The 27,935-nt window shown below is 44.8% G+C and overlaps 2 protein-coding genes across 12 annotated transcripts; both read left to right on the top strand.

Moving 5' to 3' along the window:
* The first annotated feature begins 4 nt into the window (after positions 1-4).
* On the top strand, positions 5-27,907 carry sec31a (SEC31 homolog A, COPII coat complex component). 11 transcript variants are annotated; one of them, XM_088010771.1, is made up of 28 exons: positions 5-247; positions 1,551-1,630; positions 1,857-1,980; positions 2,110-2,308; positions 3,224-3,319; positions 3,832-3,972; positions 4,528-4,670; positions 5,328-5,427; positions 5,526-5,687; positions 5,916-6,068; positions 6,159-6,383; positions 6,472-6,546; positions 6,634-6,675; positions 7,601-7,882; positions 9,176-9,287; positions 11,587-11,765; positions 11,857-11,983; positions 12,070-12,215; positions 13,128-13,301; positions 13,801-14,025; positions 14,844-14,951; positions 15,322-15,424; positions 22,099-22,479; positions 24,122-24,177; positions 24,583-24,828; positions 25,176-25,295; positions 25,384-25,455; positions 26,462-27,907. In XM_088010771.1, the coding sequence occupies exons 2-28, from the start codon at positions 1,552-1,554 to the stop codon at positions 26,639-26,641; spliced, it is 4,050 nt and encodes a 1,349-aa protein (XP_087866897.1). In that variant the 5' UTR covers positions 5-247; position 1,551; the 3' UTR covers positions 26,642-27,907. The 11 variants fall into 11 exon arrangements, with proteins under 11 accessions (XP_087866897.1, XP_087866895.1, XP_014857610.1 ...); XM_088010769.1 differs by having other exon boundaries at positions 22,099-22,530; XM_015002124.2 differs by having other exon boundaries at positions 6-247; positions 22,120-22,479; positions 24,580-24,828.
* Positions 16,472-18,771, top strand: LOC148155950 (uncharacterized). Its single transcript, XM_088010775.1, has one exon. The coding sequence runs from the start codon at positions 17,248-17,250 to the stop codon at positions 18,769-18,771; it is 1,524 nt and encodes a 507-aa protein (XP_087866901.1). The 5' UTR covers positions 16,472-17,247.
* Positions 27,908-27,935: the final 28 nt, after the last annotated feature.

Raw genomic sequence — 27,935 nt, 5'->3', positions numbered from 1 at the left:
TCGTCTACCCGGAAGCTGATGTTCTTCTTCGTGGGAGGAGGTTGTTGCTTAGTGCCACGTTGATGGAGACCAGTGGGGACGTGGAAATCTGTCCTGAGAGTCCGCAGCCGGGACCCGGTAGCCCGTTCCTCTGCCTACACACCAGTTATTCATCGGAGCAGAATCGAAACGGGAACTTCTTCAGGCCGGAGGTTGTGTGTGTTTGTTTTGTTATTGCGTTCATGTGAGGAGCGGTTCAGAAGAGAAGGTAAGCCGCTTTAGAGAAGTAATAAGATCTGTGTGCGTGTGTGTGTGTGTGTGTGTGTAGGTCTGCTACTGTCTTTCATTATGTATCTAGTACGGTACTAACTGAAAACAGCATGTCCTTTACCAGAACAGGTAACACTCTCCCGGATAGCTGGTGGAGTTGACAGTAACACATGGACTGTGTTTCAGCAGTAATGTTCCCACTCTTTTAGGCTTTTTGTTATCCTGCATCAGCTGTTAGCTTCATGCTAGCTCGAGTGTTTTTCCCTTGCAAAATCAAGCCAGATTCTTCATTTCTTGAGAGAAATCCGCTTTTCTGTGAAATTCCCCTGCTGTCACTTAATATGAATCACAGAAGCCAGGTGAAAACGAGGCCTGGGTCTGTTATTCTGTAACTAAGCTGTCCTAGAATCAGACTGAACTGTAAAAAACATGCCATATATTTCTAAAGTGTCATTGAAGCCCTGCCAGGTTAATCTCTAAGACCAGGCGAATCTGATCAGATTCTGTGAAGTCGGTGAAGCAGATAAATATAAACAATGTCGTGCAGCATGAAATGCGTTGAGTGCAGGCATGAACCATTAAAACTGGTCCATTTAAAACTTTTCAGTGTTTATTATTGTTTCTGAAAATATTCACACTGCCACTCTCTTTTTGTTCCATCTGTGTACTTCATTGGGATTGGGAAGAGCTAAAAATGATCCCATGTTCAGCTTGTTGCTTCTGTTCTGCTTCTAGAATGATTAACTTTCTGTTAATCTACAATAGTTATTCACATTGACATTAAAATATTCTGTAGATTTTACACAGATTTTCGTGAAAACAATGCATGTTGTGATTAAATGAAGTGGTATATTAGCCAAAAAATGTGCACTCATGTATCATATTTGAAATGAACATATTTCTACTGAAGTTAAAGTATCAAGTATTCGTCCAAGAAATGACTCAAGTAAGAGTAAAGAAAAAATAGTATATCATAAAAAATATCTACTCAAGTACTGAGTAACATTGTATTTAATATGTTAAAATGACTAAAATATTATCTTGTATACATATTCTGATATTTTAAAAATAAAAGCTACTAACAGAGGGTAGAGTGTGCAGAAGGTTTTACTCGAGTAAGAATAATTGTAGTGTCGAAAAAGTAAAATTTTTTCTAAAAAAGATGTTGGGAGAAAAGCTTCATGATGGCTCCCCCCCTCCCCCCCAACAAACCAGCACAGCTTTCACCAGTTCTGTCATAATTTGAATATGTCACGTTCTGTTTATTTTTTTGTTTTGTTTTATTTTGTTTTTTCATCCAGGATGAAACTTAAAGAGATCAACCGCACAGCCATCCAGAGCTGGAGTCCTGCTCAGCACCACCCAATCTACCTAGCAACAGGTTTGAGCCAAACAATAAAGGGATTTAACTTTGTTATCATCACCTTTTAACACCATCTGATTTCTCAAGCAATCTAGCTAATTAAAGTTGTTCTTGAATATGAATGAATCTTGGCATCTCGGTTGCCATGGTTTGTTTAAATGACTTGCTTCTGTGGTTTTATCGCTATAAGGAAAGGAAGACCCATCCACTTAAATGCTGTATTTTTCCGGTTCTGTCTGTGCAGGAACGTCTGCCCAGCAGCTGGACGCCTCCTTCAGCACCAATGCCTCCCTGGAGCTCTTCGAGTTGGACCTGGCTGATCCGTCTCTGGATATGAAGTCGTGCGGCAGCCTCTCCTCCGCTCACAGGTGGAGAAGAGTTTCTCTGCACCGCCACTGTTAGCTGAATTCTCCTGTTTATGTGTGTGTGTGTGTGTGTGTGTGTGTGTGTTTAGCCCTTTCTCTTCTCATACGTTCACCTTTTTTTGCTTCCCACAGATATCATAAACTGGTGTGGGGCCCCTACGGCATGGACGCCCAGGGCCACCCGTCCGGGGTGCTGATCGCCGGCGGGGAGAACGGCAACGTCATCCTGTACGACGCCGCCAAGATCATGGCCGGAGAGAGCGACGTCATCGTAGCCGAGAACGTCAGGCACACGGGGCCAGTGAGGGCCCTCGACGTCAACCATTTCCAAGTATGTAGCCGTCCGGCCCCGAGAATTGTTTTTTCTAAATTATTTGCCTTTTAGCTCCAATGAAAAAAATATTCATGCTTTACTTTTTTTAAATATAAAATCAAAAAAATGATTAGACAGCCCCGGTCATTCTCTTCAGTAGACAGTCTGTCTTAGAAAAACAGTGTCTTTAGTCAGAGGCTTCTTCAAGTTCGCTGTAGTATAGACTGCTACAGGACATCTTTCCTTCCCACAGCTGTAAATCTACAATAAATCTTTGAAGAATTTTGAATTAATTTCAGCAACATTTCATTTCCCTTTGGGATCAATAAAGTATTTTTTTAATTGTAAAGTAGTAGGAATGAGAGGACATAAACCTTATTGCTCAGTATTATTATTATTATTATTGTTTTTTTTTTGACATTTTAAGTGAGAATTTGCTAAAACTGTCGCAATAAGCTGTTGATCACTTAATCACATGATGAATTAAAATGAGCTCATTAGTTTCCATTTTGATGATTAATCATTCATAATACATTTTATTTACAGTTTCAGTTGTTCTTTTATTTCCTTATTATTTATTGTTTTTGGTTGTCATGTTTGATTTAGGATATTTTAAAACATCTTCCAGTTTCAGTGTGGAGTGTTCTGAACAATATTAACATTTACTAGACTTTGAGAGGCCGAACTTGCATTATTCAATCCATATCAATGTTTTACTTGATAATGGTCTCTAAATAATAAAATGCACACCACATTTTTTAGTTTTGAGCTCTTTTTGAAAACTACCTTCCTAGTTGGACGCTGCTTTGTGTCACATAAAAATCTCACTGAAACACCCAAGATTTTGACTTGAAAACCATTGAGGAAATTTAAGGGGTATGAATATTTTTCAAGGTGATTTTTATACTGACTATTTTCTCTTTTTTTCCCCAGTCAAACTTGGTTGCGTCTGGTGGGAATGAATCAGAAATTTACATCTGGGACATGAATAATTTTGGCTCTCCCATGACGCCAGGACCTAAAGCACAGGTACTTTTATGCTGCTTACAGCATTTTTAGTTTTTATTAATACCTAAAATGTGATTACCAAGTTAAAAATTGCTTTAACACAAGTTGAAAAAAATGCCAGGCTTAACCTTGCAATTAAGATTACCTTCAAACATTATTTAATGCCAAATTAAAATAAATAAATAAATAATTTGTCAAATTGTCTTTAATTTGATAAAACTGGAAATGAAAAAAAAGAAATAACTTATTAAATATAGATTTGTTTATTTGTTCCTCAAATAAATGTATTCATTTTAAAAACTCAATATATATTATTTCATGTTTCTGTGCTGAAGCACATCATAAATTAATAAATTTAAGCTATTTCAAAAGTTATTTTATTTTTGGTAATTTGGCTCTCCATATTGTCTATGTTGAGTCTGCTGACACTCATTCTATGGAATGCTTGAATGAGATCATTTTTTCTGGGATGTATTAAAATATATCGGGGTTTTCTCTCTCTCTCTCTCTCTCTTTCCTTCTTTCTTCTAAAGCCGCAGGAGGACATCAGTTGCGTGGCGTGGAACAAACAGGTCCAGCACATCCTGGCCTCGGCCTGCCCGAGCGGCAGGGCCTCAGTGTGGGACCTGCGGAAGAACGACCTCATTATCAAAGTCAGCGACCACAGCAACAGAGTAGGTCCTCCACCTAGAGCGCACAGAACATCACAGAGTGGGGCTGAAACGATTAATTGTGATTAATCGATTATTGAAATAAATCGACAACTAATGTAGTAATCGATTAATTGTCACCTGGAGTACAGAGACCCAGTAGAGGCCATTTATTTAAACAAAACCAACACATCCAGAGCCGAAACTGTACACAATATATTGGATTTAAAATAATAAAAAAAACCTTTGGTGTAAATAAGTTTTAGCCAAAACTCCTCAAGTGGTTTAGTTTCAATTTTAAATTTGCTAAAAGAACTATATGCTATTGCATTTTAGAAAATAAAATCTTATTTAAAAAGGAATGGAATAATTTGTTTATATGCATTAATATACTTCTAATATTGTATAAAAAAGGCTTAGGGGGATAAATGAAAAATCTGTAGAATTTTTCATTTTTTATATGATTAATTGCTTAATGGTGAGAACAATCAAACAAACGGTTATAAAATAACCGTTAGTTTCAGCCGTGTGGTGGAGCGTGTCTCACCCTGCCGCTGTGCTCCATGTGTCTGCCTCCAGATGCATTGTTCTGGGCTGGCCTGGAACCCCGAAGTGGCCACTCAGCTGGTCATGTCCTCAGAAGACGACCGGCTGCCGGTCATCCAGATGTGGGACTTGCGATTCGCTTCCTCTCCTCTCAAGATTTTAGAGCAACACACGCGGTAAAAACTTCTGTTCCCTTCCTCTGGCAGGCTTTATTCACGAGTCTTTATATTTAGGGTTTTATGATGTAAAGGTAAATCATATTTATAATGAGTGCTGTGTGTCGCTGAGAGACTTTTGGTAATTTTTGGCGTTTCAGAGTCGGTTAAATCTCCTGTTTGGCTCTAAAGAAAATATAATAATTATGCTCACCTTGATGCAGGGTGTTAACATTTCTATGATATACAGAAACATATCGCCCGCTATGCTTAAAGGGGCAGTGTTATGTATTTTCCAAGGATTTTATAGCACAGTGAAGTAACTATGTTACCTTCAGTTGTTATAAAAATACTATTTTTATCGAATATGACTTAAAAGAAATTTGACTTTGAAATTTAACGCCTTGAAATTGGGCCTCTGTCTCTTTAAGAAGATCCTGCTCTTTCTGAAACTCCGCCTTCAGGAAGTCATCGCAGCATGGCTCCATTAACTCCTTGACGACGTTTTTACCAGCATTACTCTGAAGTAGCTCCTATAATGAGCTCAGCAGTTCCACCAGGTGTTTGCTAATTGCTGCTGGCTAGTCTGAAGGAGCTGAGTGCCTGTGAAAACCTTTCAGTCTCTTAGAGTGTACTCCCGACCCAGTTGATCTAATGGTGCTGCTCCGTTTTGTGCAGAGGGGTCCTGGCTATCGCCTGGAGCTTGGCCGATCCGGAGCTGCTCCTGAGCTGCGGGAAGGACAGCCGCATCCTGTGCTGGAACCCCAACACAGGAGAGGTAACGCTTTCCCCACCCTCTGTCTCGCCGGTTCGTCTGAATGTTCTGCACCTTCTCGGCATTTGCTTCACGAGGGAACGATTGGCTCAAACCTCCAGGTTCTGTACGAGCTGCCCACCAGCAGCCAGTGGTGCTTCGACATCCAGTGGTGCCCCAGGAACCCGGCGGTGCTGTCGGCCGCGGGCTTCGACGGCCACATCGATATCTACTCCATCATGGGAGGCAGCAGCCAGGCGCAGAGCCAGAGGCACGCCGATCAGGTGAGGGCTTCACTATTAAGCCTGTTGCAATTTAAACAATGAATCGCATGATAAATTAAAAGAAACTTAATCATTTTCAAATTGACACATTAAATCACAGAAAAATGTTAGACGCTTGGGTCTCTAACTGCGAAAAGTGTGACTGCTTCTGCATCTGTTATCATTTCTGCTTTGTGCTGCGAGATTTAGTGAGGTTTTCAGTGCGTCTTACTTTTGGCTCCATTTCAGATCAGCAACTCCTTTGGGAACCTGGACCCGTTTGGGACAGGGCAGCCGCTGCCTCCACTGCAGCTGCCGCAGACCCCTGCCGCTCCAGCTACAGTCAACCCCCTGAAGAAGCCCCCCAAGTGGATCCGCAGACCAGTGGGAGCCTCCTTCGCTGTGAGTCAGTGAAGCTATGCTCCAATTGTTTTAGTGGAAACCATCATCGTTTACGCTGTTTTTTTTGTTTTGTTTTGTTTTGTCTCGTAGTTTGGAGGGAAGCTGGTGTCATTGGAGAACGCGAAGCCTCCGCAGCCCCAGCAGCCCACATCCCATGTCGTTCACATCAGTCAGGTCGTCACGGAAACGGCCTTTTTGGAGCGCTCCGACCGGCTGCAGGCCACCCTGAGCTCGGGTGGCTTCGTGGACTTCTGCCAGGAGAAGATCAGCTCAGCTGAGAACGAGTTTGACAGAACAGTCTGGTCCTTCCTGAAGGTAGGAGCATCAATCTGTTTCAAAGAAGAGTTTCAAGTAAAACACACCCGTTTTTTTTTTTTTTTTTTTTATGATTTTTGGTTGCTAGGTGAATTTCGAGAGCGATGTTCGCAGCAAGTACCTGGAGCTCCTAGGCTACAACAAAGAGGACGTCGCCTCCAAGGTGACTGCATTCACATAGCCTGACTTTAGCTCAAACTTTTCTTTTCACCTTGGTGTCTTGTGATAAATGTGTTTGTGATGTTTACAGATTTCAGCAGCTTTAGAGGAGAAACCTGCTAACGTCCCTCAGGTAAGTTGAGACGCTTAACTTGTATATGTTAAAGGAATTTTTAAGGATTTTTAGGAGATGCGTTCAGAAAAAAAAAGTGCTCATTACTCAACTTTTTCTCACAACAAAAGCAGCCTGGAGTTGGACTAATGCTGCATCTTATGGCCACAATACCGAGCTAGCAGATTGTTGCTAAGCTAAAGCGCTAATTTAATCTTTTTATTAACATTTATTTTCTGCCAAAGATAATAACTGTTATTATTATTATTATTATTATTATTATGACAGATGTGTGTCTTCAGGCTTGAGGCTGTGGGTTTTTCATGTTGTGCAATAAGGAAGTGTTGCAAGATTTCCTCTCCTGTTTTTGTAGCTTCAGGATTTTCACTCAGTTGGAGTGAAAAAAAGAGCAAAGGAGAAGTTCAACTCATATGAACTGAAATAAAATCCTATTCATTTAAAATCCTCCCCAGTCGGAAAGCGAATTAAAATCACATTTGCACCAAATGATTAATATATAAATCAACATTTAGTTTTGAAGCTGCCATGAAGACCAGAGAAAATGTTTCTTTCTTAAGCAGAGTGATCCACAACATCCATTCAGACTATCTGTGGCAGCTAAGACAGCTAAGAGATTTGTTTGTTTGTTTGTTTGTTTGTTTGTTTGTTTTAAAGTCACTTTCAAGTAGCAAGACAATTTTGATAAGGAATAAACATGGGGAGTTTTGTTTTATTTCCAGGCTTCATTCCATTTATGTGGAAATATTTGGATCCATCCAACTGTTTGGATGGATCCAACTAGTTGGATGTCCATTTTTTTGCACCTGTCATCCAACCCTTTTGTCTGTTTGTCCACCATTTGTATGTCTGTCCATCGTTTCATCCATCATATATATATATTTTTAAATCCTCCATCTCGTCCTGAGCTTGTCTTTTGGCTCTGCAGCCGGACTTGTCCGCCTCCACCTCACCGCTGCCTTCAGCAGACCTCAGCCTGGCGCCCCCTGCTGACACTCCAGAGGCAGCGTTCGACCTGATCGCCGCCTCAAACCTCCAGCCTGCAGCCGCGCTCCATCTGAACTCCACTCCTGACCTGGACAGCGAGGAGCCGGCAGAACCGGAAGATGGTCCTGACAGCGAACTGGACACCAACATGGTGGAGGAGGAAGAGGATGATGAGGATGAGGAGGAGAAACAGGAGGAAGAGGAGGAGATCCCTCTGAATGAGGTAGAGTTTGATGAGAATTACTCTTAAGCTGCATTTAATATCACTGCACAACTAAACACAGGCTCATCCAGGTGATTTTAATGCAATTGCTCTGGGAGAAAAGGTTTATTGTCTCCAAGTTCATGCAGGTTTAGTCTCGCTGCCCGTCCTCGGTGCCAGTGGTTCAGGTCGCTGCATACCGCTGGTGATTCTCTATTAGGAGCCACCGAGAGGAGCTTAATCAATGAGAATATCTGTCAGTCAAATTAATGTGGGTTCATTCAAGTGAAGGCGCTGCGTTCATGTTGAATAACTCTGGTTGAAACGGCAACACAAAAAAATTCCAGTTGAACTCGGCTGCATTTTTTTAAGTTATAAGAACTTCCCTAAATGTTCTTGGCTTGTAAATAAGTCTAAAAAAAAAAAAGGATTGTAGACGTAAGTGTGTTGGTCTTTGTAGCCAAACAAAGCAGTGTTCCCATTGAAAACCATGAAACCTGAGGGGGGTTTTGTGCAGAACTGCACATCCAACATGACGTCATGTTAGACTTTCTGAGTTCTGAAAATATCACAGAAGACGTCTCTGTTGGCGTGTTGTGATTCCTAACGCCTGTTATTTCCAATCAAATCTGTTGTAGAACCATTTTTATGTAAAAAATTGGGATGCAAAATGTGTTGCAGAGGTTTAAAATGGGCCGATGGACATAAAACGCATTACAAGTAAAGATAAAACTCACAAAAAGGAAACAGTCAGATGGTAATAGAGAAAGACAAACTGATGGGAAGTAAGAAAACAAGAATATGACTATAAACACACAAAAATCTGAAATATAAGACATCTGTGTTGTGATGCTGTGTGTTTTTTTTTTTTTTAAGAAATATGAGAAGGAAGATAATTTTAGGATGTGGAAGTTTCTCCTATGAAGTGACAGATGAATGGTCCACCCTGGGCAGTGGTCACTAACTGCGTTCTTTACTTTTTCCAAGTGATTTGTGAAACTTGAATTTCTCACTCTTGATCATTTTGATTTGCTTCTTGTGGAAGTTGTGGCATTAGATTCCTCTTAATTGTCTTTGCCAATAACTAAAATTCCACTTTGGTCCTGAAGTAAATTATTTTCCATTCACGGTGTGAAAAGTGCGTCTATCAGCCTCTCTGGTGGCATCGTTTTGGATTCAAATGTGTTGGCCCACCAACACATTTGGCTGTACTCCTGGCATCAAACCATGTCCTCTCTCTGTCTTTTTTTAATGATTTGAAGTTATTCTGCAGCTTTTGGTTTTGTGTAGAAAACATTTCGTTTTATGCTTCAGGACCTGACAGCCCAGGTGGAAGTGGAGGAGAGCAGTCCTGTGGAAACGCCAGCAGAGATCCCCCCTCCGGTTCCCACTCCTTCAGGAGGAGTCCATCTCAGCATCAGTAAAGGTACCGCCACGCCGGCTCAGGGAGAGCGAGAGAGGGAGATTCCATAAAACAGTGGTCCCCAACCTTTTTATTACCACGGACCGGTGAAGACTTGGAAAATTTTGCTGCGGCCCGGGGGGGGGAAGAACCGTCAGATAAGGCTTCTGCATGTTGGTGTTCCCGCTAAATCCTGAATATACCTAATTTGAGTTTTCTTGGGCTTTTTATCGCAGCATAGCCAATCAGAAAGCGCGGTGACGTAAGAACAGAGGGGAATCCCAAATAGCTGACATATCGCATCTGAGAGTCCAGTGGATATCAGAGATGATATGTGGAAATGTTTATTATTTTATGTAAAGGTCGTTATTATATATGTTTATGTTTCTTCAGTTAAAAATGTTAACTATGAAAAAACATATTCACCTCCAAATCATAGTGCAGCAAATAGGGCGGCTGCTCCCGCTGTCTTTTATCCACCGCCTTTTCTTTCTGTTACGTCTTTTATCTCTTAAAATGACTCCACAAACTGTCACTATTGAACTACATCGTCATCCGTGTTTGGTTATTCTAAATTCCCGTATGCTATGTTGGGGGTTTTACTGGATTATCCTCTGGAATCGGGACGTTCGTGTGGTGGTTCCTCCTGCCTTGGACACACGACCCGATCGAACCTGTTGTTCTTTTATCAGCTCTGTGGTCACAGAGGTTTGGAGAATCGGCCGACAATCCTTAAATCTTTCCGTCTAAACCAGACTTAAGACTCACAAGCTCTACTCATCTCCTCTCGACCACTGCCCAAACACTCTGACTCTGGTCGCTATGGTAACTTTTACATATCCCTTCAAAATAAGATACAGATTCGCCACAAAAACGAGCATTTTACTTTCGTGAAAATTTTAACTCACGATAATGACTAACAGGAGCCTTGAGCTTGTTTCTCTGCAACGAGACGGTCCCATCTGGGAGTGATGGAGACAATAACACCTGAAGTGTTGCTTATATCCACAGCCTGCTTTTCTCTACGTGGCAAAGCAGTTTGAAGCTTCATTGCCACATTAGCAGCCGATGTTATACCCAGAAACGCATGCCTGCCCAAAATTGCATCCCCTCTCGCGGGAGCGCGCATCGCGCTAAGCTCTCGCATATTGACGAAAAACGGACTGAAATATGACCGAAGAGGAAATTTTAAAGATATAACACCGGTCAGAAAGACGCATTTAGTTCAGTGTCAATGAGATGATATTCAGAAAGGATTCTTTTACTGATTGATTTTAGTTTCCTCTGCGATGAACTCTTTGCGTAAAGTCTATCACGTCCTCGCATGAGGGTGTTAATTATAACCTGTCAAATGACCGGGGCTTTAAATTTTCATGTAGTTAAAAAAAATAACCGGTCAACAGCACATGGCGCTACACCCACCCGCCACCAGGAGGCGGCACCCTGCTACAGAGCCAAGAAGGGCCGGTGGAAACGCGGTCACTCCGAAATAGAGGCGAGCCGAGCCGAACCGGGTTGTTTCTATTGCCGCATGTTACACAGAGCGGCTTGTAATGTTTGACTCACCTACCGGTCCGGGATAAATCCATCCTCCTGTCTCTTCTCTGGGCCTTTTCCCCTTTGCAAAGAAACTTTCCAAAGACATCTGATCCGTTTCTTACTCATTTTGCTGCCTGTGGGCTCAGTGTTGGCGCACAAGTAACTGAGAGAATCCGGTTAAAGGATTTTCAAAATAAAAGATCCTCCAGACTCAAATAATACATAAAACGGAAATATTTAATTATTTCTTGCGCGGCCCGGTACCAATTGGTCCACGGACCGGTACCGGTCCACGGACCGGGGGTTGGGGACCACTGCCATAAAACTGTGTTGAAATATTTTTGTCAAATGAAGCTTCTTTTCTTTTTCATGACAACATATTTAGAATCAGTGTTTCTGAGGTTCTGAACCGATGTAGCTCCTTACACAATACGCTTCTGACAACTCCGTCAGCGGTGGGCACTGCTAGCTAAAAAGCTAGCTGTGCTAACCCTGAAGCACTAATCCGAATCAAATTTACTGGCCAACTATTTTACATACAATTAATTTCAATAGTCCTGCTAATTGAAATGCTAAACCAACATAGTATTTAGCAGAAACTCAAATTAATATTTTTTTTTTATTAGAACGAATTTGACTTTGTTGGGGAAATAACGTTTGGTCCATTTTAAAGATTGATCAGACCAGGACTTTAATTTTTTATGCAGATTTTCCATAGCAGATAATTTTTTTATATATTACTATTAATATAAAAATGTCTCTTTTTTTTCTTTCTTTTCATTAGATGTGGACGGGCTGATCACTCAGGCTCTGCTGACCGGAGACTTTCAGGGCGCCGTGGAGCTCTGTCTCCACGACAACCGAATGGCAGACAGCATCATCCTAGCAATTGCCGGAGGAGCCGACCTCCTGGAGAAAACCCAGAGGAAGTATTTCACCAAAGCAAACAGCAAGATCACCAAGGTGACTCCTGGGGGAAAAAACCGCTGCTGTGAGAGTTTGCTTATTAAAGAGAGTCTGTTATTTATGATGGAAGTGTGCGTCTGTCCCGCAGCTGATCAGCGCCGTGGTCATGAAAGACTGGCACGACATCCTGAAGACGTGCGATCTGCAGAACTGGAGGGAGGCCATGGCTGCCGTCATGACCTACGCTCGGCCCGAGGAGTTCTCTTCCCTCTGTGGTGAGGCGTCGCGCCTGTTCTTGTTCTGAACTTATCCCAGTTTTACCACCTTTACCTTTACCGTCTTTTACGCCTCCGCTTGTCAGACCTTCTCGGCAGCAGACTGGAGGCAGCAGAGGACCTGCAGCTCCAGTCTCAGGCCTGTCTGTGCTACATCTGTGCGGGTAACGTGGAGAAGCTGGTGTCCTGCTGGAGCAGAGCTCAGGACGGACACTGCCCTCTCTCCCTGCAGGTTTGTGGGTTTCTTCTTAACGCACGCCGCAACTTGAATGAGGAGGCTTCAAAATAGCCGACTTCCTGTAGGGGTGGGCGATATGGACTTTGAATTTTATCGCAGTATTTTGAGGTACTATTTAAGGTAAAAGAAAATGACTTATTCTATAGGTAATAAATAGTTTTGCAGTACAGTGACTGCATGGCACAGTATTTATAGCACCACAAACACACTTATTGTTCTTAGATTAGCTTCTTCAGGAGACCACTTGAGTACAAAACTGGTTTATATCACCAGACTGCAGACAGTAATTGTATTTAATCATATTTGAGCTTACTGATATTTATTGATTCTTTCATGAAACAAAAAGTGGAGAAAGTAGCAAAAAATAACATTTCAGACAAAACTGTTATTTTATTTTTATGTTTTTAAATTTAACATCAACATCAGAAATTTATCAAATTTCTTGAGTATTTCATAATAAACGATAAACTTCCTGTTGGTTTTAGTCCCTGACCTGAAGAGACGTTTTCTCTTTGTCTGTTACTCATTTCCAATGTCTGTCATACACTGACTGGCCTGAATGAATTTTTGGGGGCGCTGTTGAGCTTTTTGGTGTTGTCCATTTTTAATTCAATTGAAATATAAAAAATTGATTTTATACAAAGCATGAGGTTTTCAGTTTGTTGAGACTCCAAAACAACTCAATGACACGAGACATCCTTCGGTTTCAATATGCCTCAACAAAACAACGGCATCACTGGCCTGTGTGAAACATTAAGATAATAAAAACATTTTAAACTTTGATAACATAATCTGTGGTTTTCGTGTTTAGAAAGCTTTAGAAAAGCATAAAAACCAAAATATAGATGGACCCTGAGCATGTTTTATCCAGATTATTCCATCCTTTTCCACCTTTGTTTGCCTCAGGACCTGGTGGAGAAGGTGGTGGTGCTGCGTCGGGCGGTGGAGCTGACCCAGCAGTCCGGACCTGCAGCGATCGGCATCCTGCTGGCTGAGAAGATGAGCCAGTACGCCAGCCTGCTGGCCTCTCAGGGTGGTCTGTCCACGGCCATCACATACCTGCCCGACAACACCAACCAGGTCTGCAGCACCGCTGATAGCATGGTTCATGGGGTGACTGTGGCTGTGTGGGTAGAGTCGTCATCTTGTGATCAGAAGGTTGTAGGTTCAATTCCAGCTTCCTCCTGCCACATGTCGATGTGTCCTTGGGCACTTAACCCCAAATTGCCTACCAATCTGTGTATTGGTGTATAAATGTGTGAGTGTGAATGGGTGAATGTGACTCCAGTGTAAAGTGCTTTGAGTGGTCAAAATGACTGGAAAAGTGCTATATAGGTTCAGTCCTTTTACCATTTCATTAGTTAAACTTAAACATTTAGTTAAACTTAAATTCACTAGAGTTTGTTTGTTAGTCTGTAATGTTTGTTTTGTACGCAGTAATTGGTGAATTAATTAAAACAATTACACCGTTTGCTCTTCTATGAAGTGTGTACTCAGTCAAAGTCTACATAAGGGTTCGAGCAGGACCTAAGCCTGGCCGTGTGAGTGTTGGGTCTCAGTTCGATCTCCGTCCGTTCAGGTTGCGGTGCAGCAACTTCGGGACCGTCTCATCCGGGCTTTAGGACAGCAAGCAGCACCAGCACAAACCCACAGAGCTGCATCTCAGCTGCCCGGCCGCCCGGCTCTCCCCCAGCATCCGTTCCCCCAGGTCCAGCCGGCGTTGGTCCCTCAACCTGCTGCAGGAGTTCCAGCACCAGGCCCTACACCTGCTTCTGCCCCATCTCAGCCTCAGTATTACCAGCCGGTATGTTCTCCTGACGAACCCGTCAAAGGGTGAAGAGTTTTCTTACAAGCCATGGTTTAGAGGGGCAGTATTGTGTAAAATCAACTTTTTGTTTTAGCTATTCATCATGTTATGATGTTATTCCCACATCAAAAACCTGATTGGAGTTGCTTTGATTCTTTTATGATGTTTGAGAAATCCTTTAATCTCCATGACAACCATTCAGCTGTGCAAAACACTTGGGTGGACCTAGCGCCTCCTCAGACCTGCAGTTTCCAAGCTTCCTCCAAGTTGCCTTCCTCCTTGACTCCTCCACTCGGCTCCTTCAGACTAGCCAGCAGCAATTAGCAAACACCTGGTGGAACTGAGCATCTGCTGAACTAATTGTACAAGCTGCTTCTCAGTGCAGCGCTGGTAAAAAAATGTTGCTAAAGGGTTAATAGAGGAGCCATGTTGTGATGACTTCCTGAAGGAGGAGTTTCAGAAAGAGCAGGAGTTTTTAAGGAGACAGACTCAATTTCTAGGCGTTAAGTTACAAAGTCAAATTTCTTTGAAATCATATTAGCATATATCATTTTTATAACGTCTGAAGGTGACATGATTGTGCTATAAAATGACACCATGTGCCTGAAAATCACACATTACTGCCGCTTTAAATAAGAAGAATTACCCAGCTCACTCCGACTGCTCATCGGTTCTCCATCCCTTTTTCAAAAAGCGGAGCTTTCCCTTTAACTCGTCTTCATAGTGGTGTTCTCATGGTGGTGCTCCTCTCGCTCTGTCCCATGCTGTGGTCATCCCTCCTCTGTGGCGTCACCCTGTGTCTCTGTTTGCTTCAGGTGAGGGCTGCCTCCACCGTCACCTCCTGGAGTAACCAAACTCCCACAGCCTTCCCAAATGTCCCTCCTCCTCCTCTTCCTCATGTAGGCAGCACCCCAGACCAGCAGGTACACAATCCTCCATCCCTGACTTGACATGCATCTTGTTTAAAAAAATAAAATCAATCTGGCTTTTATTTGTTGGACCCATGCTCCATGTCCAAATTGTTGCTTTGTTACGGTGATGCCCTCTTCTGTAGCCACTTCCTGTCAACCGTTTCCTTTTTTTCCTGATGCTCTGATGCATTTCGTGTCTTTGTTTGGATTGTTTCACTGCATGACTTTCATTTTTCTTCATACATGTAAATACTTGCCATCCTTTAATAATGAACCGAAACCTGTAGCTGAATGGTTTTTTGTGGAAGCCACTTCAGCAGATAATTAGCTCGCCTCTCTTTCTGTTGCTATTAGTTTTGTTGCATTTGCTTCAATCTTTCAGGCGGAGCCTCCAAACCCGATGTACGGCCTGCCAGCCTCCAGCACACCAGCCGCCCCTTCGGCCTCCTCCACTCCTGGCTACATGTACTCTCATCAGTACCAGCGTAAGTTGGGACTTCGAGTTTGTTATTGGTCTTCAGAACATGAGTTTCTATGTCTTATTGTTTTAGAAACCAGATAGATGATGTGTATTATCCAGTCAAAGTTGCAGAACTTATAAACGAAGCTCCTGTGACGCCCAGATACACTAATGAGGCTTAATATGACCAAATCGTCCCTTCTGAGGTCTTGAACCGATGTAGCTCCTTACACTATGAGACACTGGGTATTCTCACAGCTCGCTATCAGAGCCAGCCAGTGGTGGGCACCGCTAGCTAAAACGTTAGCTGCACTAACACTTACAAGGAATGACATTAGTCCCGCTAACGCTATGTGATATTAGAGTTCCTGTAATGCTAAACCAACATGATATTTAGCAGAAGCTAATGCTAAAGTGGTAAAAAAAAAACACGACATCTAGCAGAAGCTCTAATTAAACTTATTTTTTTTCAATGTTAGCAAAAGCGCTAAGCTAAAATTTAGCTCCGCTATTAGCGGCAATGTGGCAATGTCAGGTGTTTGTGTAAAATATTATGCTTTTCTTTGCCATGGATTCTTACATGTATACAAGCTAATATTCAGGTTATCTGCTCAGCTGTCACCTACTGAACTGACTTCCTGTCTGTATCCTGCCATGGGTTTCTAAGACAGCTTTCTTTCATGAAAGTGACAGTTGGCAGCGTTCTTAATCCAGAGCATCAACAGAAATATTCCCAAAAAGTGAGATTTGTCTTTTTTTTTTAAGAAAAAGGGGGTTGAGGGGAGAAGGTAGCATCCTTCTGGCCTCCAGTCCAACTAGCAACTTTCTCTGACATGTCATTTCCAGTGAACGCCTTCAGTTCTGCTCTCTAGAACAACATTTGTCTGTGGAAATGTTAGATTCTAACGTCTGACTCTTGAATGTCTTTGACTCGTCCGTGTGAGCTCTCAGCTCTCTGCTCGTTGACTCCTCTCTAGCTACACGTAGAGCATGTGGTGAAGCCGTCCTGTTGCATGTCGCAGCTGTTTTGTTGACCTGCAGCAGGTTCTATTTCATCCCTACTGACCGCCAGAGGCGGTGCTTCAAGCACTGAATGATCATTCTTGCGCATGCGCAGGTCGAGTACTAATGACAACAATGTCACCTGTGACCTGCCGGGGACCCACGTGACTCTATATAGTCACATGACACCCGGCGTTCAATCCCTTTGTTCTTCTCGCGCGCAGGTGTGTTGAGAACAGGTGTGTGGTCGTGTGAAGCTAGCTGCTTCTGTGTACCACTGTAGTATATCTGCTTGTTGCTAGTAGCCCCGTGACCGAATTTGGTCGGAGCTGCGGGCGTAAGTCTCGCCCTCCAGGGGCTGCACAAGCTGCTTCCCCATTTACCAGATCTGCGGTCGCACTGCGACGACTGGTAAGTGTTTGGTTTTTTTCTTTGCTTTGATTTGCCTAGTTGTGGCTCTTTGACTCACCTGTAGCGTTTCTGCTCGCGCTGAGTTGATTTTCAGTTTGTATTGTAACTCACCTGTAGCGTTTCTGCTCGCGCTGAGTTGATTTTCAGTTTGTATTGTAACTCACCTGTAGCGTTTTCTGCTCGTGTTGAGTTCATTTGAGTTTGGTTGTCTGGCTCGCCAGTGGCGTTTCTGCTCGCGCTGAGTTAATTTTCTGTTTGTATTCTAACTCACCTGTAGCGTTTTCTGCTCGCGTTGAGTTCATTTGAGTTTGGTTGTCTGACTCGCCAGTGGCGTTTCTGCTCGCGCTGAGTCCTTCTATAAGTTATTTGAACTCACCAGTGGCGTTTCTGCGCTGAGTTCTTGTTGGTGACGAACGGATCACGCCTTTCAGCAATATGATGTTGGACAATTTCTGCTGCTCGACCTGTCTGGCTCCACTTCAACCCGACGACGGGCATGACTTGTGTCCCTCCTGTCTCGGTGTGGAACATCTCCGGGAGGCTCTATCGGATGAGGCTTGCCCCAACTGTTGCATCATGCCCCGCTCTGTCAGACTGGATCGGCTGGCGGCGCTGGAGAGGCCTACTGACTGCGTGGGCGCTCTGCCGCATGGTTCGTTGCCCCCCGGACAGGCGACGTGCAAACGGCCTACTGTAACTGCGACTTCGGAACCTGCGAAGAGAGCCAGACGGACCGATGCAGGGAGGTTGTCCACGAAGGTGGATCACCTCTCTACGGAGCTAACCCGCATGAAGACCCTCCTCCAGTCGTTTAGAACTGATGGTGAGCACAGTGCGGCTCTCCCTCCCGAGCGGGATGAGGCATCGGTCAATGATGACGATGCTATTTCGGTGGCGGCCTCGGGCACCCATTTTTGTGATGAACCTCCAGGATTGGAGTCTGGGGCCTCAGAATCTGACTCCTTTGCCTCCCAGGAGGATACAGGGGAATCTGTGACTGCCGCCATTCGAGTGGCTCTTGCTCGTTTAAAGATTGGTGTTCCTCAGACCCGACCTGCAGCTTCCAGCGCTTTCTTTAGGCGCGGTAGATCTGAGGCTGCCTTAGTGGTTCCTCCCTCAGAGGAATATATTAGGGAACTACATGCTTGCTGGTCGGATACAAAGGCACTTTCACGTCTGACGACGGACGGCAGGGTTCTGGCGTCTATGCAGGAGGCGCCCACGGTTGGCTTGGGGCAGATGCCTGCGGTGGAACCGGGCATCGCCTCCCTTATTATCCCCCCTGATGAGGCTTTGCGGCCCAATGCTCGTTGTCCGCGACCTCAGTGCCGTATTACTGATGACCTTCTCTGCAAGGCCTATGATTCTGGGGCCCGCATGGGCCGGATTGGGAACTCCCTCTCCCATCTTCTGCTGGCCCTGTCTTCTTCCTTGGAAACCGTTCCACTGGACCACAGCACGCAAGGCCTGGTTGATGCGTCTCTGCAGGCTTTTGCTCTCATGACGAGGGAGCTGGGGCGCACACTCTCCACGCTGGTTCACGCTCGCCGCCAGGTCTGGTTGGCGCAGTCATCTCTTACGGAGCTTTGTAGGAGGACCCTCCGGACCCTGCCTGTGGTTCCTGGGGAACTTTTCGGCTCTGCGGCACTCGATGCCTTGGATCGTACAGCCCAGGCCTCTCGAACACGGCAGCAGCTGGCAGGGCTTCACAGACGTGATCGCCTGCGGGTTGGCTCTTGGGCTGCTGCGGGTCCTTCACGGAGGTCCTCGCGCCCACCTCCTTCTTTCATTGAGACCCAGGGTCTGGTGACGGGTCAGAGATCGGCCCAACGACCTGCTCCGGATCAGGGGAACCGAGCTCAAGACCGAGCTGGGGCCAGGGCATCTCACCCCTTTCGAGCCGCGCAGTTTGGCCGGTGTCCTCCCAGGCCATCGAGGGGCCGGGGGGCCCGCAGGTGATGCCTTAGGGCCGGCGGTCGGTTGTTTTACCCCGGGACAGCTCCACTTCTGGGCTGCCCACACACCGGACTTGTGGGTGTTGTCCACCCTGTCCCAGGGGTACCGCCTTCAATTCCGCCGCCGGCCGCCCGTCCCTGGCCGAGTCAGGATGACTGTGATCTGCGACCCGGTGAAAGCACAGGCACTGAACCAGGAAATCTGCACATTGCTGGACAAGGGTGCTATAGTGCCGGTGGACCCCCTGCGGGATCCAGGGGGCTTTTATTCCATGTACTTTCTGGTTCCCAAGAAGATTGGGGGTCTACGTCCGGTCTTGGACCTCAGGGGCCTGAATGTGTACTTGAAGGTAATGCCCTTTCATATGCTGACCACAAAGGAAGTGTTGCAAGCCATTTCCCCGGGCGATTGGTTCACTTCCATAGATCTCAAGGATGCTTATTTTCATGTTCCCATCGCTCCGCCCCATTGGCGGTTTCTTCGTTTTGCCTTTCAGGGGAGACACTTCCAGTTCAGGGTCCTCCCCTTCGGACTTTCGCTGTCCCCCAGAGTGTTCACCCGATGTGTCGCAGCAGCTCTATCTCCTCTGCAGAGACGAGGATTGAGGATCCTCCCGTACCTGGACGACTGGCTCATTTGTGCCACGTCACGGGAACAGGCGATTCGGGATACTCGGTTAATGCTCCATCATGTGGAATGTTTGGGCTTGCAGGTGAACATGAAGAAGAGCAAATTGACTCCCTCCCAGGGGACCGTCTTCCTGGGCATGGCAATGAATTCCGTCTCGATGACTGCTTGCCCGTCGCCCCAGCGGGTGAGCGGTATATTGGGCATGCTCCCAGAATTCAGGCGGGGCATGGCACCACCTCTTGTGCGGTATCTTCGACTCCTGGGCATGCTTACGGCAGCATCCGCCGTAGTGCCCTTGGGGCTGCTGTCATTGCGGCCCCTCCAGATGTGGTTGAACACCTTGAATCTGGACTCCACAAGGTACGCTCATCGCCGCAGGAGGCTTCGGGTGGGCCCTCAGTGTCTTCAGTCTCTGTCCCAATGGAGGGTGAAGTCGTTCATGACACAAGGGGTCCCGCTCGGTTCCCTCCCGTGTCGTCGGGAAGTTGTGTTCACGGATGCATCCTCCACGGGCTGGGGTGCAACATGGCGGGGTCAAGTGGCACAGGGGACATGGTCCCCGCGGCAGTGCCGGGAACACATCAACTTCCTGGAATTGCAGGCTATGTTTCTCGCTCTCCGGAGCTTTCTTCCAGGCTTAGGGGGGAAGCATGTGCTGGTGAGATCAGACAACACCTCTGTGGTTTTTCACATCAACCACCAAGGGGGGACCAGGTACAGGAAACTATTTTACTTGACTCGGCGGCTCCTGATCTGGGCAGCCCCATGCTTGACCAGCCTCAGGGCAGCCTACATCCCCGGGCCACGGAACGTGTCGGCCGATTTTCTATCCCGTCAGAAGCCGTTTCCAGGCGAATGGAAACTTCACCGGGAGGTGGTGGAGTGCATCTGGACGGCTTTCGGCAGGGCGGAGGTGGACCCATTTGCCTCGAGGGACGCATTTCACTGTCCCCTTTGGTTCTCCTTGGACGACAGCGGTCCTCTGGGCCACGATGCGCTGGCACACGACTGGCCCCGGACCCTCCTTTATGCCTTTCCACCGTTCAGCCTACTTTTCCAGACTCTCCTGAGGATTCGTCAGGAAGGGCACAGGGTTCTGTTGGTGGCCCCCTGCTGGCCGGCAAGGGTTTGGTTTCCTCTCCTTTGCGAGCTCAGCTCAGGGTCTCCAATGCGTCTCCCCTCCAGGAGGGATCTTCTTTCCCAGATGGGGGGTCGGATTTTGCATCCCGAACCGGACCAGCTCCAACTCTGCCTTTGGCCCCTGCAAGGCCGGGAGCCGCTTTCTCCAGCTATACTGGGTCGGTAGGCCGTACGATGGCTAATGCATGGGCGCCATCCACGCGAGTTGTCTATGCTAACAAGTGGGCGGCCTTTGTGACCTGGTGCCATGATAAAGGGCAGGATCCGGTGCAGTGTTCGGTCTCTGACATACTGACCTTCCTGCAGGAATTATTGGATCAGGGAAGGTCTCCATCTACCTTGAAAGTGTATGTGGCTGCCATTTCCTGCTGGCATGTCGGTCTGAATGGTTGTTCAGTGGGCCGAGACAAGGATGTTGTGCTGTTTTTGAGAGGTGCTCGGCGTTTGCACCCACCCGCTCGTTCTGTGGCACCAGCATGGGACCTTTCTCTGGTGCTTGATGCTCTTCGATCCCTCCCATTTGAGCCCTTGGCATCTGCGGACCTCAAATGGCTCTCAATGAAGACGGCGTTCCTTTTGGCGATGGTTTCCGCAAAGTGTGTGGGGGAATTACAGGCTCTCTCGATTGCTGAGCCCTGCTGCCGGTGGAATCCGGATGGCTCAGGTGTTACACTGTGGCCTGATGTAACGTTTATTCCTAAGGTGTCAGGGGGGGCAGGCAGTACCCAGCCACTCCATCTTGCCCGGTTCTACACCGGTGGCTCCTCTGAGCCACTGTGCCCTGTTCGTGCCCTTGAGGCATATATCAATGCCACAGCATCCTTCCGACGGACAGATAGCCTTTTCGTTTGCTACGCTGGCTCACGAAAGGGTCAGGCGCTTTCTAAGCAACGACTTGCACACTGGGTGGTGGATTTCATCTCCAAGGCTTATGCCTTGCAGGGCCAGGAGCTGCCGGCCGGCGTGAGGTGCCACTCTACAAGGGGAATGTCGACCTCGTTTGCAGCTATGTCTGGGGTACCGTTGGACGTTATATGCCGTGCTGCCTCCTGGAAGTCGGCTAGTACCTTTACTCGGTTTTACAGGGTGAATGTGGCTGCGCCCCATCCCCTTCAAGGAATTCTGGAGCAGCACGCCCCTACATCACATTGAGGTGGGTAGTGCGGTGGTTATCCCTTGGATGTTGCCTATTCCTCGTGACCTTGTTGTTATGAGTCATCCAGTGCTTGAAGCACTGCCTCTGGCGGTCAGTAGGGATGAAATAGAACGAAAGTTACTGCTGTAACTACGGTTCTATGAATCCCGGATGACCGCCAGAGTGCTTGGTCCCTCGGAATCCTTGCTCTTCGCGAGAAGGTGGAGGGATTGAACGCCGGGTGTCATGTGACTATATAGAGTCACGTGGGTCCCCGGCAGGTCACAGGTGACATTGTTGTCATTAGTACTCGACCTGCGCATGCGCAAGAATGATCATTCAGTGCTTGAAGCACCGCCTCTGGCGGTCATCCGGGATTCATAGAACCGTAGTTACAGCAGTAACTTTCGTTTTTCCACTAACAGAACTTCCCGTGTGCCTCCCAGCCTACCCCCAGGTCAACCAGTACCCGCCTGGAGCTGGGGGGGTTTCCATCTATCAGCCTCTTCAGTACTCTTCTACTGCTCCGCCTCCTCATAGTCCTCCTGCTGAGCCCTCCTCCCCTCCTCAACCCCCCGGCTTCCTCTCTCAGTATACTCAGCCCGTCCCGCCTCCTCTCTATCCGGGACAGCCTCCTGCCGGCCACAGCCTGTCCTCCTCTCCTCCCTCTCGCCCTCCTTTCTTTCCCTCCTCGTCTTCCTTCTCCGCTCCGCCGTCCTCCGGAGCGTCTTTCCAGCATGGCGGGCCAGGATCTCCCGTGTCGTACATGCCGCCTCCACTCCATCCTCCACCGAGCGGAGTCTCAGGTACACAGCTAGACCCCAACCCCGGGCTGATCCCCGCCTCTAAGAGAACAGGTCTGCATGGCTCTGATCATCCTCTCTCTGTCTGTCTGTCCTGCTAACCAGCTCACTCATCCTCACAGGGAGCTGAACTAGAGAGATTCAGATTAGTTATGATCGTAGTTGTAGTAGGTAGAAATAATAGTAGTAGTAGTAAAAATAAGCATAATAAATATTTTAAGAATAGTAAAAAAATAGGTAGTGATATCACTAAGATAAAGTAAAAATTCAAAGTAAAAAAAATGTAAAAAGGTAGCGGTATTGATAATAATAATCGTAATAATTAGAAAAGGTCTGAAGAACAAAAACTTACCCGAATGTTTTGCAGGCCTCAAGTTTAAGTGTCAAAGCTTAAGCAGTTTAAAATATCACATAGTTTTTGTTGCATCTCATTAGAATGTCCAGAATTAGCTCAAATGCTACCGTTAGCTAAGATGCTATCAGTAGCATTCGGGCAATCATTGACTTACGCCATTTACTCAGCAAACATTAGTGTTCAAGGTAAAATTAGCTAAGATGCTAAGGTTAACCAGAATGCTAATGATAGCATCTTTGCTTTCAGTAGCATGTTGGCTAGCAGTGACTTACTCCGCTCAGGCTATCTTTAGCTTAGATGTCAAAATGAGCTAAAATGCTAATGTTAACCTCATTGTGTTGCTATGGCTGTTAAAAAATAATATGAAAATACGAACATTATTTAAAAAAATTTTTTAAAAACACTTGATAGTTGTAATAAAAATATTAAAATATTAATAATATGAAAAAATAATAATGAATTAAAAAAAATATGTTGTCCTTGCTGGCAGAAGTGTTTATTTGTAGAGTCACAGATTAGTTAAAAAAATTCTCTGATGATCAACTAAAAAAGATTTAAATGGTAAAATATTGTTGGATTTCTGTAATATGACTAATGAGGGCTGCATTAGAAGAATAATTATCTGAGAGATTTTTGTTTTCTAAATGTCTATAGAAATTAAAATATTCAGCACATAACATGATTTAGTCATGTTGATTAAACTGAATACAAAGTGAAGCCAAGCTGCAGGTTGGGTCAGAAACGTCTCGCCGTGGCCATGGTCGCTGCTAGCTCACTGATTGGCTGAGAACAAAGGAGGCAGACAAATCTTTACTGGGAAAATGGAGAAATGATGTGAATTTAATTTGCATGGCTTTCTGTTGGTAATGACATTAAATTAATGATGCAATAACGACAGCATTGGTCTCTAATCTCAGAATGATTAATCAACAAGGAGTCTGTACTTGATTTGTTTTGGCTGCCAAACAATCCGGCAGAGAAATCAAACTTTACTTTCACTTTAATTCATTAGTAAAACACTGATGTACGTTTATGTGAAATTTAAATAATTGTTATACTTGGTTACCAGTTTTAAAGATATTGAATTTCATAAAGAATTGTCTTTATATGAAGTGTTTGTGTATAAATATACATGCACAGTGTAATATTGAATGATGAATAGTTTTCTAGCTGTGTCTGAGTTTATTTAGCTATATTAAAGGAGTCAGAAATGCCAAATTTGGAACATTGTGTGTTAGCAAAAGCTAAAACAATCAGCTGAGGTGTGTGTGTGTGTGTGTGCGTGTGTAGGACCCCAGAATGGCTGGAATGACCCTCCAGCTCTGACCCGAGCCCCAAAGAAGAAGGTAAGTCTACGTTCATTATTTATTTTTTTAAAAAAATAAAAAACTGGGTACTACTAGTATATAAATGTTTCCATCCCCGGACCATTAGTTTGTTTCACTTAGCTAGCATGCTAACATTAATGTTGCAGAAATTACGCACTAATAGACAGGGTTTTTAACCAGTTGTCGGACAGATTCTGTTCATTAAGACTCAAGACAGATTGGAGAAAAACACACAGTTCCTACCTGTTTGGTTTAAAAGGCCAAACAAAACACTAAATCTTCAAACAGCACAAAGGCTCCAAAACCACAACTGGACCTAAACGTAGTGTGGAACGCACCTTTCCTTATTTGACCAGTTCTGGAGTTTCTAGATGCTGAAACAGAGCAAATTATTTTATTTTTATAATTTTTTTTCCACAGCAGGTTCCTGAGAACTACACCCCACCCGCCCCGATCACGGCTCCCATTCTGGCCCCGCTGGGCGCCGACCCCCAGGCTCAGCCCATGTCATCTGGAGGCCCCCAGGATGTGCTGCAGGGTCTGCAGGGCTCCCAGGTCCCTTACTCAGGCATGCACCAGACGCAGCTCCCCAGTCAAAGGATGAACGCCTCAATGCCCAACTCCAACATGGAGGGCGCACCCGGAGCACCGACAGGAGACGCCATCCAGGTACGGACGTCTCGGGTCAATCTAACCACGACCTGAGGGGGAAGTTTCACCGGACCTGTCCATGTTGTGTCCACATGAGAGCTGCTGTAGATAGGAAAAGATAAATGAATACATTTCCACCAATAAGCTCAGAAACTTTAAGATTAATCTAAAATAATTTCTAGAAAAACCTTGGAAATTTCTGAGTTTCAAAAGTGTAAAATTTTTGACTTTTGGACATTTTCTAGGTTTGTTTTTCAAGAAAATTTCTGAGACCAGTCTAAAAATATTTTTGCACAAATGTACTCCCTTCTGTTTTTTTTAAATGTACAATGCCTCTAATCGCGGCCGCCGTTGGCTCCTGTCAGCCTCTGCAGTCGATCCCTGCTGAGAAGATCATGAAGAAGCCGATCCCTGACGAACACCTGGTGCTGAAGACGACGTTCGAGGGTTTGATCCAGAAGTGCTTGGCCGTAGCCACCGACCCTGTGAGTCTGTCATGGACAAGCTGCTCCGTCTGTCCTCCGTCTCTGTTCAGCACGCATGAGTCTGTGTTTATCCGTCTTCTCCTCACAGCAAACCAAGAGGAAGCTCGACGACGCCAACAAACGCTTGGAGGCGCTCTACGACAAACTCAGAGAGCAGACGGTGAGTGTCTCTCTGCTGTGGCCTCGTTGGTGCAAATGTTTCTCCGCAAAACAACCGGGAGACAGTCAGATTGGATGACGAGTGTGTGTGCACGTCTTTGACTTTGACTAGGCCACTTTAATACAGGAATTCATCTGAACTGCTATGTGAGAATTTTGTTTGCATGTTTTACAACTTTTAAGGCTGTAAAATATGCAACTTTTTAACAACTTTATATTGTTGTATATAAAGTTTATAAAATAAATTAAAAAAAAATATTTATTTTTATTATACCAAAATAAATATGCTTTTATTTTGGAATAATAAAACACCAAAAATAAAAGTTTTTTTCTTTTTCTGGAAAATTTCTGAGATAAATAACAAAATTATGAGGTTTTTTCTAGTAAATTTTCAACTGAATTTTTTTTTCTAGCATATTTTAATGTTTCAAATTCAGAAATTATACTTTTATTTTGGTATAATAAAATTAATAAAGTCATAGCAAAAGTCTTATTATTTTGGTAATAACAGGACTTTATTATGACATTCTTCTCATATCATGACTTTATTATTGTATTGCCACAACTTTTTTTCTGATATTTTATGATTTTATTCCTTTATTTTATGACTTTTTTATGGTAATATAACTTTATTCTTGTGTTACTACGATCTTCTTCTCCCATTATAACTTTGTTCTCATATTTTGCGACATTGTTTTTGTATTATTATGACTTTTTTTTCTCATTTTTATGATTTAATTCTCGTATTTTGCAACTTTCTTGTACTACTTCCGCTTTATTGTGGTAGGATTATGAATCCATTCTTGTATTTTATTACTCTATTGTCATATTATTACAACTTTGTTCTACGACTTTATTCTCGTCTCAGGATTTTCTCATAAAATTCTGACTTTCTTCTCTAAATGAGAAAACATTTTTGCTCCTAATATCCCTCCGTAGACTTCTGAAGGCAGTCGGTAGCTTTGGGTTTAATTCGTTTCTAACTCTGCTGTTCCTCCTCCGCTCAGCTCTCTCCTGCCATCATCGGAGGACTCCACAGCATAGCGAGGAGCATCGAGTCTCGCTCCTACACCGAGGGCCTGAACATCCACACCCACATCGTCGGCAGCAGCAACTTCAGCGAGACGTCGGCCTTCATGCCCGTGCTGAAGGTGGTGCTGACCCAAGCCAACAAGCTCGGCGTTTGAGGCCCGAGTCCGTCGCCGTGGCCCCGCCGGCCGCCCGTTTTGCGGGGAGCTCCGTTCGGTCGGCGACGCGAACGACTCCTGAGACTTCTCAACTGCAACGGTCGGCTCTTCTTCGTGCCATTCGCGTTTTCTTTTTTGTTTTCTTTTGTTGTTCTTGTTTTACGACGGAACTCAAACAAGCCATGCGGTCGGTCACGCGCAGTGGTGAAAGTAGATATTGAGTCTAATCAAGGGCTATTCAGAGAAATACCACACCAACCTTTACGTGGGCTGGCCGGTTCTGAACCACGGCTTTAAATCAGACACTTCAATTAATATGCAAAACCTCTTTTTAAGGTAAAACTGTGTAAAATAATTTAAAAAAAACAGTCAGGAGTGATGATGGTAAAAAAAAAAAAAACGGGACGTTTAAGGACACGTCTGTGTTCCTACTCAGTGTTATAATGTCACAAATTACAGCTAATATTAATTATGTATTAATAGCAGATTTCTGCTGCATGCTTTTCGCTCACACGTCATTCAACAACGCGACAAGTTTTAGATTTAGGAAACTTTCGCTTGTTCGTCTTTATAATCTCTAATCTGTGCACTACATCAACGCTTCAATGCCTTCCAATCCACAAATTCATTCTTCTTTTTTTTTTTTTTTTAATTTAGGTCCATAAAATTTGCAATGAACCTCCATAAAATCATGTTGATAAACTTAAAAACAAACTGGGCATTATGTAATCGGTGCCAGTTTCTTTTTTTTATAAATCCATGTTCGTGTCGTGTTCTTAATTTCACCACTGGTGGCGCTGCGGTCAGCGCGTTGGACCGACAGGTTGTCCGACGCAGCAGCAGCAGCAGTGAAGTCCCTCGTGTCGAAAATATCTATGTTTTTATCCGATTCGTTTTTTTATTTTCGTCTTACTTTCATGTTTTTTAGTAGTGTAGTCACGAGGCTCAACAGCGTGCAATGGACTTTACGGAAACGAGCTTTTATCGTATTTCAGCGTATGCATGCTCTCTCTCTCTCTCACACACACACACGCGCACACACACGCACACACTCGGCTCGGCTGTCTTTAAAGCGTAAGGAAGAAATTCTGTGCTGATTCATTGGACCTCAGAGGGAACCTGGAAGGAAGCTGTACTTGATAATTCATTCCAGCACCGATGAGGGCTGCTGCCTGATTCACTTCCTGTTCTAGGAGAAAACAAGTCTTTTTGTTTCTGACTGACTCCAGGCAATATTTTCAATAAATAGTATTTATTTACAAATTACCTTATGCCTTTGTTTCTGTTTGAACTG

The sequence above is a fragment of the Poecilia mexicana genome, unplaced genomic scaffold (assembly GCF_051168715.1).
Source record: "Poecilia mexicana isolate PSO_F unplaced genomic scaffold, ASM5116871v1 scaffold_12, whole genome shotgun sequence".
NCBI lineage: Eukaryota > Metazoa > Chordata > Actinopteri > Cyprinodontiformes > Poeciliidae > Poecilia > Poecilia mexicana.
This window is presented reverse-complemented; position numbering and strand designations above follow the sequence as displayed.